At 37.8% G+C, this 14,973-nt stretch overlaps 1 protein-coding gene across 3 annotated transcripts in view; it reads left to right on the forward strand.

The window, feature by feature from the left end:
- Window positions 1-11,724, forward strand: part of HHIP (hedgehog interacting protein) — a 94,422-nt gene extending 82,698 nt beyond the window's left edge. Inside the window, exons 12-14 of one of the 3 annotated variants that reach the window (XM_059066279.2) lie at window positions 2,931-3,079; window positions 6,658-6,786; window positions 7,605-11,724. In XM_059066279.2, coding sequence (XP_058922262.1) covers window positions 2,931-3,079; window positions 6,658-6,786; window positions 7,605-7,615 — 289 coding nt within the window. In that variant the 3' untranslated portion in view covers window positions 7,616-11,724. Of the gene's footprint in view, window positions 1-2,930; window positions 3,080-6,657; window positions 6,941-7,604 lie in introns of those variants that run through there. The other 2 variants (XM_059066280.2, XM_059066278.2) reach the window with 2 other exon arrangements.
- The last annotated feature ends 3,249 nt before the right edge of the window (window positions 11,725-14,973 follow it).

The following is a 14,973-nucleotide window of genomic DNA, read 5'->3' on the forward strand; positions in this document are numbered from 1 at the left end:
GATTACTCATTCCTTAAGAGAAGTGAAGTCCTACAGGTGATGGGCTATGTTTTATGTACATTTTCATGTTCAAGGCTCCCCAGTAGAATAACAGAGAGAGAGAGAGGATTTATTTAACATGCTAAGTGAGGAATGTTAGTTGTCAACTTCATAAAAGCAAAAAAATTATTTTCCTAGGTAATTAAATAAAAATTTAAGGGCATCATGATGTTTATATATGACAGCCACACAGTTTTATATAAGCTAGACAAGCCCAAGCATGAAGCAGCCACATCCACCAATAGATAAGCATGTTTGCTCAACCCTAGGCAAAATAAACCAACTTGGAATTCCCTCCATAATCTGAGTTTCCACACATTTGAATGTTTGGTGAAAAATCAAAGCATCTAATTGGAGGATCATCCGGGGAAAAAAGGATCAGATACCCCGCCCTGAAGAACTGAACTTCCACAGAGAATCCCTATTCGTCATACCCCCTTATCTGTTCCCCAGTGCACATGAATCAATGGCCCTACACTTTGTGCCTCAAACAGGCAACATCTTCCGGTGGTAGTTGTTTGATCGAAGTCACCTACGTTCTTAATCCACACGGTGTCTTCTCCTCTTTAGACTCATCTGCTCAGGCATGAACCGTATCATCAAGCAGCATGTGAGCTATGTGCCTGCCTTTTCTGCATTGCATATAACGTGTAACATATTCTTGACACACTGCTTCTGGGCCTCTTTTCTTGAATGAATCAGAAAGAGCGTGAACGAGTGAGTAACAAATAGAATTGGGTAAACAGAATCTCAGTTACCTGTAACATGGAAACAATACCTGTTTACCGATTATCACTCAGTAAATGGTGGTGGCCTGTGACTCTGAAGAACGTCATGGCCACTGAGAAACTGCTCTTCTGATGGTCACAAATGCCACCATCGTCTCACAAACAAAATAGGAATTTTATATGAGGAAGAAATAGGCAGACTTGGGCTATTCAACAATAAGAAGGCCAAGGTAATGCCCTCACTTTCCTTGGCATATCCATTTAACATCTTCTCCACCTTATCACACTCTGCCATTACTCTCAGAAAGACTCCCTTGGGGGCACGTAGGAAATATTTGATGGTGTGTTCTGAGTGAAAATATGGAATGCCTTAAGTACCTTTCACATAAGCTGACCATTTCTAGATTTAAATAAGAGGTTGAATAGATTTAAGGGAGTCTTCTGAATTGTCACGTTACTTGCAAAACAATACTTTATTTTTTTTCAGTTTTTATTTTATATGGGAGTATGGTCGATCAACAATGTTATGTTAGTTTCAGGTGTACAGCAAAGTGCTTCAGTTATGCATATACGTGTATCTACTTTTTTTCAAATTCTTTTCCTATTTATGTTATTACAGGATATTGAGCAGAGTTCCCTGTGCTATACAGTAGGTCCTTGTTGGTTATCTGTTTCAAATATAGCAGTGTGTACATGTCAATCCCAAACAATGCTTTCAACAGAGAATGGGATCTTATTGGAGAGAGGAGCTAAAGAAGGCATTAGATATTTTAAATATGGTTTTGAGTCCTTGTAGAAAGAGCCTGAGGTCAAGCTCCAAATTATTATCACTGTTCATATAGCTACAGGGGCATAACAAGATAACCTGTCTCAAGAAAACTGAGTCTGCAGGGCTTAATTATTTGCTTCTCTCGGAAAGCTATATCATTTACCTCTGTGGTGGTTCTGACCTATAATTATCACCTTCTTTGTTATGGTACTTAAGGACTCCAACTGATTTGCCCATCCTCCTGGTGGTGATTTGACTGGTGATGAAGTGTTTACTTACATTCCTTCACTGAAAAGCGCTTTCTCACCACACTGAGGCACAGGTAGCGGTGACTGATAGCCAAGTACCACTGCACATTTTTTCCCAAAGATTAGGTAATGAGCAGGTGTGATCATGATTCCAGCGTGAAACAACTTGAAAGACAGCCTCTTATTCAAAAACATGAAGAACTATAACAACCATCTTCGGAAGGCATCTCGGTCCCTCTCTAAATGATGGCAATTGTAAAGCAATTAAAACAAAGTCTGTGACTTTTAACATGACAGATAAGATGGTTTTGTTTGCTACTATTAGCATTCTTTTTCTTCATAGCGGGACAAAATCAAATTATAAAAATATATATGTACATGATATACATGTATGTATATAGAATCTCTCTATGTAGATCATTCTTTGCATAAAGAGTTTAAACTTTGAGTCAGTAGTAAACACACACATGTGTTATGACGTCCTTTTAAGAACAGTCATTCTGGAAAAAGTATTTCAAAAGAAATGTAAAAATGAAATAAAAAATGATTCTCAAGCTTTTTAGGCTACAGCCGTTCATTCTGATGAGTGCCTTCAGCCTCGTGATGTCAAATATCGCCAATAACAAGTGAAACCTATATCAGGTGCTATTCCTAAAAACTTTGGGTGTTGCTCTTCAGGGATGGAGAGCTTCTAGGCAACAAAATAAAAACACTTGAGAGTTTTGTTTTGTAAAAAAAAAAAAAACAAACAAACAAAAAAAACACTTTGGGTGTTTCGAGGGGGGAAAAAAAAAGCTTTAAAATATCTATTCATCTTTATTTTTTAAATTGTAACTGCTCGGAATTCTTAGCTCCCAAAATATTGATGTAACGTAATCACATTTTTAATCAATGAATTTTGATCATGATAAAGTTTCCTACCATGTTTTATTTTGTTCCCTTTGGTTCAAAACTGGTTAGTTCGTTTCCGCATGGGTGTGTATTTTCTCCTTTTAGAAAGTTGTCGACCTTTCTGTCTGAGTGGCGCAAAAGAAAGGTCTCTTTGGAAAGCAAGAGGCGTGCTTTGCAAGCTACGAAATCACTAGATTTCATTCCAATATTGATTTGCAACCGAAATGCACTTTTGACGGTTGTCTTTTGATGCAGACCTCTGATGCCTGAGGAATGCAGGGCCACGGTCCAGCCTGCCCAGACCCTGACCTCTGAGTGCTCTCGGCTCTGTCGGAACGGCTACTGCGCGCCCACAGGAAAGTGCTGCTGCAGTCCAGGATGGGAAGGGGACTGGTGCCGAGTCGGTTAGTGTTGCTTCTGTTCCGGGGAGGTTGGGCCTGCAAGAACTTAACGTTAGGTACTTCTTCTAGAATGACCTAGTGTTCAAAACTGTAGCCGTTGACAATAGTAATGCTCAGTCTGTTTCTGAACTTGCACCTGAAATCGTTGCCATTTTCCTAATGGAAACAGTTCACGTATATATAAGTGAATCGTAAACATAATCGCGTCCTTTCACAAAGCCACACATGAAAACAGCCCAACTGGATCATCCCTGTGGACTCTCAGTCCTGGGTTTGAGCTTTCACACCAGCCAATGCGCTGGTGCTTGCAGAGCCCCTTTCTGAGTGCCAGCATTTTCCAGACACTCCGTAAAGGCCCTCCCTAACTTTGCTGCTTGCTTTCTTGCTGCAGCATGCTAAAAACAGGGATTTTAAGTGGGTGTTTTTACAGAAAAGGGGAAAATGCCGTTATCTAGAGGCATATAATGAGATCTTTCCGTTCTTTTTGCCACTGCCTTGTGGACCATCCGGTGGTTGTGCAGCTGCTCAGAGAGCAAATGAGATTCAGTCCAAGGCTATTCTATCCTTTAATTTGCGACTTCTGCAGATACACGTAATCGCGTTTAAATTCTACTTGGTGTGAAGTAAGACAATTAGATTAATTTAGATACCTAGAGTTTAAGATGCATATATTGAAAGTACATTTTCAACAACAAGCACATACACATTACTTGCAAAAGATTTTGATCTCTGCTATTTCAAATATTTAAGTATCTCTTGCCAAAGAAAATTCAAGTCCCGTATTAATATTTAACAGTATCCTTAATTCATAAATGCCTTTTTTCTTTAGTCTAAACATGCATTTGTTTCAAAAAATTACAACCATACCTCGTTTACCTCATATTTTGTCAAAATAAAGTAGACATTTGAAGTCACAGAGACAATATCCATTTTAAGCTTAAATTGCTTCAGCACTAATAATATCACGTGATTGATTGATATCATGGTTACATATCTAGGAAAAAGCTATCATAACTGAAACTCAACAGAAATTAAGTAATTATATTATTTTTCTTTAAATGCTTACATTCTATTGACCCATTCTGTCTCCTTTTTCATTAGTTGGCCAAAAAACTGAGAATCAGTGTTTAAATGCAATAATATTCTAATTCCTGATGATATATCTTCCCTCTGCTTGCTTCCATGCTTGACAATATCTATTCTCTCTGCTTTTACGTGGTGTCCATTCTGTCTTATTCCTTACTTATATTTTGCCTAACCTTTTAAGTCACCTCAAGTCATCAGATAACAAATGTTTATTGAGTGCGTGCCAGTAACAGTATGTTAAACTGAGGGTAAACATAATTTTGAATCTAGGCGGCTTAATACATACCATAATAGATATTCATAATGATGTATGATATAAATGTAAGTTTATAAGCAGGGCTCCCCAACCCCCGGGCCACAGACTGGTACCGGTACGGGTCTGTGGCCTGTTAGGAACCAGACCACACAGTAGGAGGTGAGCGGCAGGTGAGCAGGTGAGGCTTCGTCTGTATTTACAGCCGCTCCCCACCACTCGCATTACCTCCTGAGCTCCGCCTCCTGTCAGATCAGCGGCGGCATTAGATTCTCATAGGAGCGCGAACCCTACTGTGAACTGCGCATGTGAGGGATCTAGGCTGCGCGCTCCTTATGAGAATCTAACGCCTGGTGATCTGAGGTGGAGCTGAGGGGGTGATGCTAGCGCTGGGGAGAGGCTGCAAATACAGATGATCATCAGCAGAGAGGTCTGACTGCACAGAGACCACAATAAAGCAATTGCTTGCAGACTCACATCAAAACCCTATCAGTGAGCGGCAAGTGAAAACAAGCTCAGGGCTCCCACTGATTCTGCATTATGGTGAGTTGTATAAGTATCTCATTATATATTACAATGTAATAGTGATAGAAATAAAGTGCACAATAAATGTAATGCGCTTGAATCATCCTGAAATCACCCCCCACCCACCCCACCCCCGGTCTGTGAAAAAATTGCCTTCCACAAAACTGGTCCCTGGTGCCAAAAAGGTTGGGACGGCTGTCATAAAGTACTTTAATCTTTCCACTAAATCAACTAAATACTTTGAATATATAAGAGAAACCAGAACCATTTTATTAAAGTAATATATTTGTGGTATTTTTGTCCCAAGTAAGAACTTTTGACCCAAGTAAGAACTTTATTCATATACTCACATAGTTTGCTCATCTGCCACAAATTTAAAAGACTATTTTGGTCTATTTTCTCCCTGTTCTTTCTTTCCCATATATCAGCCACAGATAAATGCCCTGGAAAAGGTTAAAATAACTCTGTCCCCTAAAAGTATAAGGACACGTATTCAAGGAATTTGATTCTGTCTACAGTGGCTGCACACGTCAGATTCATGCTCTCAGTAAGAGACAATTAAGTTATATACCCAATTTTACGTCTCCATCTCATTTTAGCAATAAATCTTTACATTCCCTACCTATATTAGAGTGGTAAACATTCTTTTCTGAAGCACTCCTGCTCTGTAGAGCAGCCCTGTAAAGGATTGCTCAGAACGTCTTTCACTGGGCAACTGCACTGACCCCAAGAAGGGACTTCAGGGTGTAATCAGAAAGGAGCATATGCACTACACCCCCTGGGAACAAGGAAAGGGAGGAATCCAAGGGAATCCACGTGGTGGATCCTCCCTCCAACACAAATCAAAAACTGACCATTTCTTTTTTTTTTTTAAGCTCTAGTGTTTTTATTCTTTTAATTAATTAATTAATTTATTTATTTATTTTTGGCTGCGTTGGATCTTCGCTGCTGCAGGAGGGCCCTCTCCAGTTGCGGCAAGCGGGGGTCACTCCGTGCCACTGGTGCACGGGCCTCCCATCGCGGTGGCCTCTCTCGTTGCAGAGCACAGGCTCCAGGCGCGCAGGCCTCAGCAGTTGTGGCATGTGGGCTTAGCAGCTGTGGCTCGCAGGCTCCAGAGCGCAGGCTCAGCGGCTGTGGCGCACGGGCCCAGCCGCTCCGCAGCATGCGGGATCCTCCCGGACCGGGGCTCGAACCCGTGCCCCCTGCATTGGCAGGCGGATTCTTAACCACTGCGCCACCAGGGAAGCCCAAAAAACTGACCATTTCTTGATGTTACATTGGTGATGCTCCAGCCACTGGGCCTTTCTCTCTGGCCGCGCCCTTCCCACTGTGAGGTCCTACCCCAGAGGGACGGAAACAGAGCGGTACTTGGCAGGCCCTGTGTTGGAGATGCCCTAGGGAAGCAGAAGTTTTAAAGAACTGAACTCCTCATTTTACATAAAGTCAGTTCTGCAAGGGATTGAAATTGTTTCCCATGATCTGGATGATCCGCTTCTCTCGAAATGTCTCCCATTGTCTGTTGCGTTCTGGCGCCCAAATAACTATAAGTCTGAAAGCCTTCTTTCTTTACTTATTAACTTTGGGATCACTTTGCGACTGGCCTCCTCCTCCTTTCCCTCCGTTCCCTTACTCGTCAGATATTTATTGGCCTCATACTCAGTGCTGTTTCAGACTTACAGAATGGAGTGTGATTTTATTGCTCTTTTTTTTCTCCCAGCGAAATGTGAGCCAGCGTGTCGCCACGGCGGTGTCTGTGTTAGACCCAACAAGTGCCTCTGTAAAAAAGGATATCTTGGCCCTCAGTGCGAACAAGTGGACAGAAACCTCCGCAGAGTGACCAGGGCAGGTATTCTTGATCAGATCATTGACATGACATCTTATTTGCTGGATCTAACAAGTTACATTGTATAGTTTCTGGGACTGTTTGACTATTCCTTTCCAATGGGCATTTATTTTTTATCCTGTCATTAAAAAGAACGACTGTTATCCTGCTACACACTCCTGTGATTTCATTTTCTTTGATTAATTTAAAAGTCATTTCCAGAAATGTGCAGACCCTGTGTGTGTATATAGGCACGTTTGTTCACATATGCACATACGCACACACACTCACAACCCCCGTGAGTGTGGTTGCATAACAGATGGGTTTTTTAAGTATATATTTCCTTGTGCGGAGTAATTTCCCCAGAAATTCCATTGTAAATTGATAACAGAATTTTTATGTCACCAGAAGAGATTATTTGCCTTCCCAGGAATTTTCTGTCTGTAATCACTAAAGTCAACTTCAATGGAGTTTTAAAACATTACTGTGCAATCTGATGGATTGAATTTTAAAAGGCCATATTTTTATATTAAAGGACTATAATATGAGAGAATGTTTCAGAGCTCCCTGATGAATTTCTAAGAGGGCAACTTGATATAAAATTGTAATCTTCATTTTTATCAATGTATCCAATTGCAGAATGTTAACACACTTACCTTTTTATTGGCAGAGAAATCTGGTTACTCTAGCTAAATTTCAAGATAGTTTTCAAATTAAATCATAATGGCAAAGTCTACAACCAATCTTCCTAAAAGGTCTGCTTTTATTGTATAGCTTATTTAACAATAGGCACTGGGTTTGTGTTACCTATTTATATTTTTTATTTTATTTTTATAATATAGACATCACCTAGATGAAACACCTTTACCCTGTCCTGTAAAATACTAAAGTTACATTTTTCACCAACTTAATTGGAAAGAAGGGGAGTGAGAAAGCAAACAGTCTTTAATGTGCTGAGGATCTAATCTAGCAATGTATCCTTGTGCCAACATGTAATCATTACCGACGGAGGAAAAAGCAAGAAAACAGCCACTCCTTATAAAATTCCAGCATTAAACATTTGTAAAGTGTTTTTCACCGTAGCAAGACTGTCAGAGTATACGTGCTGAGAATGTTGCAGGTTTCGCACTGAATCGCCTCACTGGAAGAGTTCACTCGTTTTTGACAAATCTTGCCTGTGTAAGCTGTCACTTGTACAAATTTTTAATATGATCATTCTTGCCAAATACGACTTTTAATGTATACGTTCCTTCGGAACTCAGTGAAAATCCTCTCTGGTTCATTTATGAATAAATTTCCTGCAAATGTTCTGTTCGGGTTTTTCAAGAAATGCCACGTTCTAACAACTTAAACTGCAAAAAGTCTGGTACACGTTTTTCTTCATGGTTTTTGAGGCCATCCTGCCACGTTTGGATTATAACAAAATTATCAGGCCTCTTTGCCCCACTGAAAAAACATCGACTCATCACATGTGGGCACCTACTGTAGGTTGCCCTTCTCTAAACATCTGTTCCTCCAGAATCTAAATTGTAGAGTAGGACAGATTATACAGCACAGACTGACTTCCCAAACCTGCTCCTTACCATTACGAAAAGGAGCCTTAATTTCAAAAATAAACAAAGTCTTGTAACGAATATTTGTCTATTGTTTTAAAGCGAGAGATTTGCAAATAAAGCACAGTGAGAAACCACAACATAGAAAGGTTGGTTAAGTACTCTGCTCTTGTCTTCCATATATGATTACTTAAGTTTCAAGTGACCTCATACCCAATGGAAATGGGTTGACAAATCTTGGTGCAGTGCTTAGTGAACAATAGCCTGCATTAAAAAGTGCATGCATAATTTTGCACAATTTAGATTTCAACTGACAGTCTATTCAAAGAAGTCTCAGGATTAAATGAGCATGGAGACCAAATTGCCCTCTTACCCCAGAAAAGGGGGGGTCCCTTCTAGTCACACGAACACTTCACTGGCCCAACAGTGTGACAAATCTTGCAGTGAACCCTGTACTAGCCCACATCTGTAGGTTAATAGCAGTCTTTTGTCCTCTTTGCTTTCTCTTCATAGCCCTTTTACGGAATTCCATCACAGAAAGTTTTACAATTAAAAAAAAAAAAATGTCCTGACAACCATTTTTGTAAATGGACCTTAACCATCTCGTCTCTTATTCAACGTGGGTGACATTCACAAAATGTGAACTTCTTGTGAGGGAGCCAGCTGTCTAAATCTGTCAAATTGTGCAGTTTTATTACACATTCTCCTGTACATAGTTTCACTGAACACAATAAGGATACTGCTATATATTCAGCCAAATCTGAAAACGCCCAGCATTTCTTCTTACATCTTTAATCTTTCCATCTTTCTTTCCAAAAGGAATGGTGTTCTATCGCCATTTGTTCTCCTATTTAAAAACATCTAGGTTAAATTGATCAGACCTAGCTTTTTTTATACAGCCCTTTCACAAGTGAAAGAGTTTCAGATGACTTAGAAAAACATATGTACCCCAGGTATCATTGCCTTTTCTATTGTGAGTCATTAGAATAACAGATCAGAATCTTTTAAAAAGAAAATCTCAAGATCCAGGGATATTAAACCCCAGCAAAGACAGTCATCGGAGTCATTTCTCTCTGTTCTTAGGAGAGAAGTAAATAGCAATGGCTAATTAATAGCTACCTTTTTAAAACTCAGGGGTCATTTCAAAAAATCTTTTGACCTTTCCTTTCAAGTAGATTTTTAAAATATGTGACTGGAAAATGATCTTAAATAATTCATGATGAGAGGCAAGTGAGAATTGGTTAAAAAGTATGAGCTAGGGAAAAATGATTGTTTCATCACACGAATGGTAACATCTACTCGGTTCAAAAAGCACATAATCAAAATGGAAGAAAATGTCTTTGGTATGGATACAAATGTGTGAGATAAAGGTAAATAAAGAAACAAAAATGTAGATTATTATCCCTTTTTCCATTCTAGAGCTTAAGCTTTGGGTATCAATTTAATGTGAAATGCTGTTACGGTAGTTATAAAGAGTTGGGGAAAAAACTTTCTGTCACTGCCTCTACCAAACTCTTGTTCTGGTTAATAGAACTTCGTTTTCTTGCTAGTTATTTAAGGTAATGAGAAGATAACTGAATTGGCACATCATTAAAGTGGAAAGAAGGAAAGATTTAAGAAACTTGAGTGATGATAAAAAGTGCTTCCATTCATACCTTTCTTCTTGGAATTTCCTTTCAATGTGGCTATTGTAAAATATATCTTTTGTTTTATCACAAAGAACACTCAGAAGTTCTCTCAGGTTAACAGACTATCTCATAAAGAAAGAGCCAAGAAACTTACCTACACATGCAACATATACATACAACCTAAATAGAAAACCATTCTCTTTTTCATTTACATACTTCAGAGCAGTCACTTCTTCTCTATTTATTTCTTTGAAAATAATTACATGATAATGTACTAAAAATTTTTAACATTTTTGTGATGTTGTTTATATCTCCAAATCATAAACTATACAAGAAGCCTACTAGGTTTAGGACTTAAGGTTAGATGCTACATCTAGGGACTTTTAAAGAACACATTAATTTAAACTTTTATTAGTCTAACGTTTTTAGCTTGGAAACATAAAAGAGAAACCAAACCTAAATTTTTAAGAGGAAACGAAGGTATATCATAGGCATTTGTAGTTGGCTGATCAATAAATTAGAGTTTCTGGGTGTCTCTATAGAACGTTATTATCTGAGATATCTATCTTTCTTTTTCTCTGTTTCTCTGTCTTTTTGCCTCCCCACCCCCACGTATCCCTCTTCCTCTTAACTTCTCTCTTCTCTATTTCTATTGGTTCTGACTAAACAGACATGTCTTCAGTACGCCCATAATAAAGATACCCTGGGGCAGGTTGCTATTGATTTTGCTGGTTATGATCTTTTCTTTATTTTCCTGAAAACACCTTCTCCTAGTACCACATTTGCTCAGATGCTATATCATAAAGAACAGTAGACAAATATGAACATACTAGACTGACCTATTACAATCGTTGAAAGAAGTAACAAAAAGCGTAAATGACTCCCAGCCTGGATGTCCCAGCTCAGCTGGGGTTCCATCTTGGATGCGGAAAAGAATATCCACAGTCAAGAGCACAAGTTAACGGTAGGGAAAGTTAGTAGCTATTTCCTATTCAAGCAACCTCAGTGGAGTCTATTTTAAATAAGATTATCCAAAATTGATGAGGAAAAAAATAAGTAGTTCCTCAATGGAGACTTCAGAATCTTCTTTCCCCACCCTTAAGACTTGAACTTGAAGAGAACTCAGACCAAAGTTCCATGCCCAGAAAATGTACCTATTTCTTTATTACCCACAGGAAGTTAGTGGGCCTGTTACTGTGATTACTGGCAATACATTTAGAAAGTTCTTCATTAGAATATCCTAAAGAAATAGATGTTTGCTCTCTTACTTTCTTTCTCATCATCACACCAACACAAATCAGTCATACCTCTAATAATTAATAGGATGACAAGGTGGGAAACATAAGAATAGAAGCATTTTGATATTAAAAATGTTAAAAACAAAACCATAAAACCTGCCAAACACGAATCCTAGCCAACTTCAACACTTCTTTCTCTTAAATAGCTACTCATATATAAGTTTTGAAAGTTGTCTTAAAATAACTATTTCAGGGAGCATGAGGTACTCATGAGTGTGTAAGAGGGTGTTGTGTTCTTCTCATAGTTGTTTCCCTAGTGGCTATGAAGAGATTTACTCACTTATCAGGTTCTCTTTTCTTCAATTCTTCATTAAGTGAGAGCCCAAGATACACCCATCATTTACCGTGCTTTCTTTTGTATAGGTCATCTATAAGTTGGTTGAAAAATAAATAAATAATAAATAATGATCCCCTGTATTAACATAAAGCCTTAGGCCTAAATCTTATCACTGCTTTTTTAAGCCAGAATACACAGAGACATACAAAAAAAAAAAAAAAAAAAAAAAAGCTACCAACTCAACATGAATTCTAAAGTTACATCTCATGTATATCACAAAGACAGACCTCACATTTCAGTCAGGATTTTTTTTTGCATATGTAGATTATGTATTACTTAAAATACATGTATACATATGCAAGCAAATTAACAAACATGTTTGGTGAGTTATCTCAATTGACCATAATATTTTAAGTTAAAAAAATACATTTTTAGCACATAGGATAGAAAAAATGGAACATTAACAGTGATGGGAAATCCATAATGGCTAAATAGAAAATACGCTTCGTATTCACAGTTAGAAACTAATTGTTGTATGTTTCCCTTGGCACTAAAAAATAACTAGCCAAAAGTTTCCATTCACATGAACACCGTGTGATCAGATTTGGTAGTCTGTGCCCCAAATGTACATTGGATATTTCTTTACTTCATATTCTTAAAATCAGAAGCATGATTTTCATAGAATAAATTAGGAGTTCATGTACTATAGAACCTAATACTATTAACACATTAATACATTCTGTTCATAATACTACTATTGAGAAATCAAACTGACAACCTTATAAGATATCAGGTATTTCCCACATCTCATTATATTCCTAGGACATTTTTGGACGTTCACCTCACCAAGAACCATATGGTAACAAGATAAATGATACTGAGGCACTATGGAATTTTTGGTGCTTAATTCGCTAGGACATGCTAAAGAAGACTAGTTAAAAGAAACCCATCTAATTAAAATGAAAAAATTATCAAATCATTATAATTAATAAGCAGAAAACAAATCAGTACAGAAACCCCTGTCTTTCCTGGCTTTATCTGTGATTAATTTTATCCCGTTTTAAAGTATAGTTAACTTTTTCATTCTTCTAACACGTTTTGCTTTTCCTAGTTGTTCATTTTCCTTTCGATTGTTGACAGTTTGGGCAATTTGTCCATAACCTTATTCACAGAGGATACCTTGCTTGGATTTCTATTACTAAGAGGCACAAGTAATTAAAGCAGGTACACGTTTAGGGAGCAGAGTTAATATATGTACTCGTTGGAATTTCTGTAAATGTTCTTCTGAAAAGTAACATGCAAAGTCACTGGCTCAGATAATCCTTCTAAATTTGAATTAATCTGACCTACTTAACCAAGTTATAATATTCAGTACTCTTTGCTTGATCTATTATTCAGCCATCCATCCATTCAATAATTCAACAAAGATTTATTGAAGTGCCCAGCACGGTTATGTACTATGGAAAAGGCAAGGATGTTTATAATGGGGGATTGTGAGCCCCATGGGTATGATGAACACATTTGAAGCAAAAGATAATAATCACACCCATCCAGCTCCAATTCAGTTTAACACCAAAATCCAGCAATAACAGTACAGATGGCCTAAAGTACATCTGTGTGTATCTGTATGTGTGCACACACCCATGTATATATATTTATCTATCTGTACAAACACTACATATGTATACACACTATCTATGTAATATATAATATATGTATAATGCATATAAATTCTAACAAGTGTATTTGTGTTATCTTTAAAATAGAACAATTGTATCTTGAAGTGATAAATGCAGAGAATTGGTTTTTATTGTTGATCTGTGGATTTAATGATTTTTAGGTGAAAAGGATGTTTAAGTGTATAATTTCTTTTCTTAATTTAATATATTTATGTAAATGCATGCCTGAAATTTGGTTAGACTGGCTGTGTTTTGTGTCCTTTAACATGATCAAATGTATTAAACTTTATCTTATGACCTGATGTACATGTGCTATTTTAAAATTCTTTTTTATTTTGGAATTTTTTAAAGTTTTCCCTAAGTATCCATACTGACTATATAAACACTAATTTTTAAATATTCCGTACCCAAACTACTTGTTCAAAACATTCTGCCTTTTGTCATTTTTCATGTTCTAATTTTTAAATTTACTCCCCAAAATACAGGCCAATGTTAAGGGTCAGTTTCACTGTGTACAAATATTGACTTAAATTTACTCTAAGCTGTAAATGACTTAAATCTGATCCTTTCAAGTAAGTAAGAGTTAATAAGCGAAGAATGCAAAAGAGCAGTTGAGAGTCCTAAGTGCCCACATTGAAGGAAAGAAGCACATAGAAGGGGAGAGACATGAAAAAAGTGATTGCAGATACCATAAAACCTGGTTGACCTTGCCATTTTGCTTCCAGTTAACTGTATCAAGAGTATTTGTACAAGGTCAACTATGCTATTTTGAACATGAATTTTAAATCTGCCAACATTTTCTAGAAGAGAAAGATGCTTTTATCTAGATCTCCTTCCTTCCTGAACAAATACGTCTTTTTGACTCATTGAGAGGAAAAGCTGTTTCCCTAGAAGAGATGATTGTTCTAAGAGAATAAAACATGTTACAGATGTTTATTCACAGAGTCCCTAAACTCAGGTTACTCTCTGGAGTGTTAAGTTAGGCAAAGTGACACCATGAAAAGTGTCCCTTAGCACATTCCTCAATGGCCCAGGAAGCACCAAAGGTCTCTCTCCCTCAGCGACTGCCTTTCCAGTTCTGAGACTCTGTCCCTGTGGTTTAGCCCTTAATCACAATCTGTTTTCTGTGCGTGCCTAGTCTCTTCGACCAGATTATAAATCTCCTGAGGACATACCTTCTGCTTAGACTCCCTGACAGATCTAGAGCAGCTCCTGCCTACTTGCCATAAGGAAAATAATAATATGTATATAACAGCCTAGAGATGGAAGTGGGTTTTTTTTCCTGATGCTAATAACCTCTCTGGGTTTCTTCACTGTCCCTTGATTGGCTTCTCAGCTCTGCCATCACCAGTACAATCAATCCCCTGCATTAAATTCCCTTTGTCGTAAACACAAAAGTGGTTTCTGTTTTCTTTTTTTAGATTCTGATTGATACATTTGTTAATGAGTGACTTAGACACAGATGAGGAGAGAGATAACAGGGTGGCATTACAAAGGGACTTGATGAGATCTCCTTTAGGAGAACACCTTAAGGAACCACTGCCTAGAATCCCAACGGTGATTACAGCAAGATGTAGTCAGAGGGATCCTACTGCCAAATCTGATATATAACCCTTCAATTACTTAGGCAGCTACCAATGGAAAAGTCCATTATTCCCAAAGTTGTCACTATGAATTTTCATAATGTGCATTTGTACTATTAAACCTATCAGCTTCCAGTTTGTCCAGGAGTCTAATATGAGAGAGAGTTCTATGAGCTTGCTTCTTTACACTCAT

The sequence above is a fragment of the Kogia breviceps genome, chromosome 6 (assembly GCF_026419965.1).
Source record: "Kogia breviceps isolate mKogBre1 chromosome 6, mKogBre1 haplotype 1, whole genome shotgun sequence".
Taxonomy (NCBI): Eukaryota; Metazoa; Chordata; class Mammalia; order Artiodactyla; family Physeteridae; genus Kogia; species Kogia breviceps.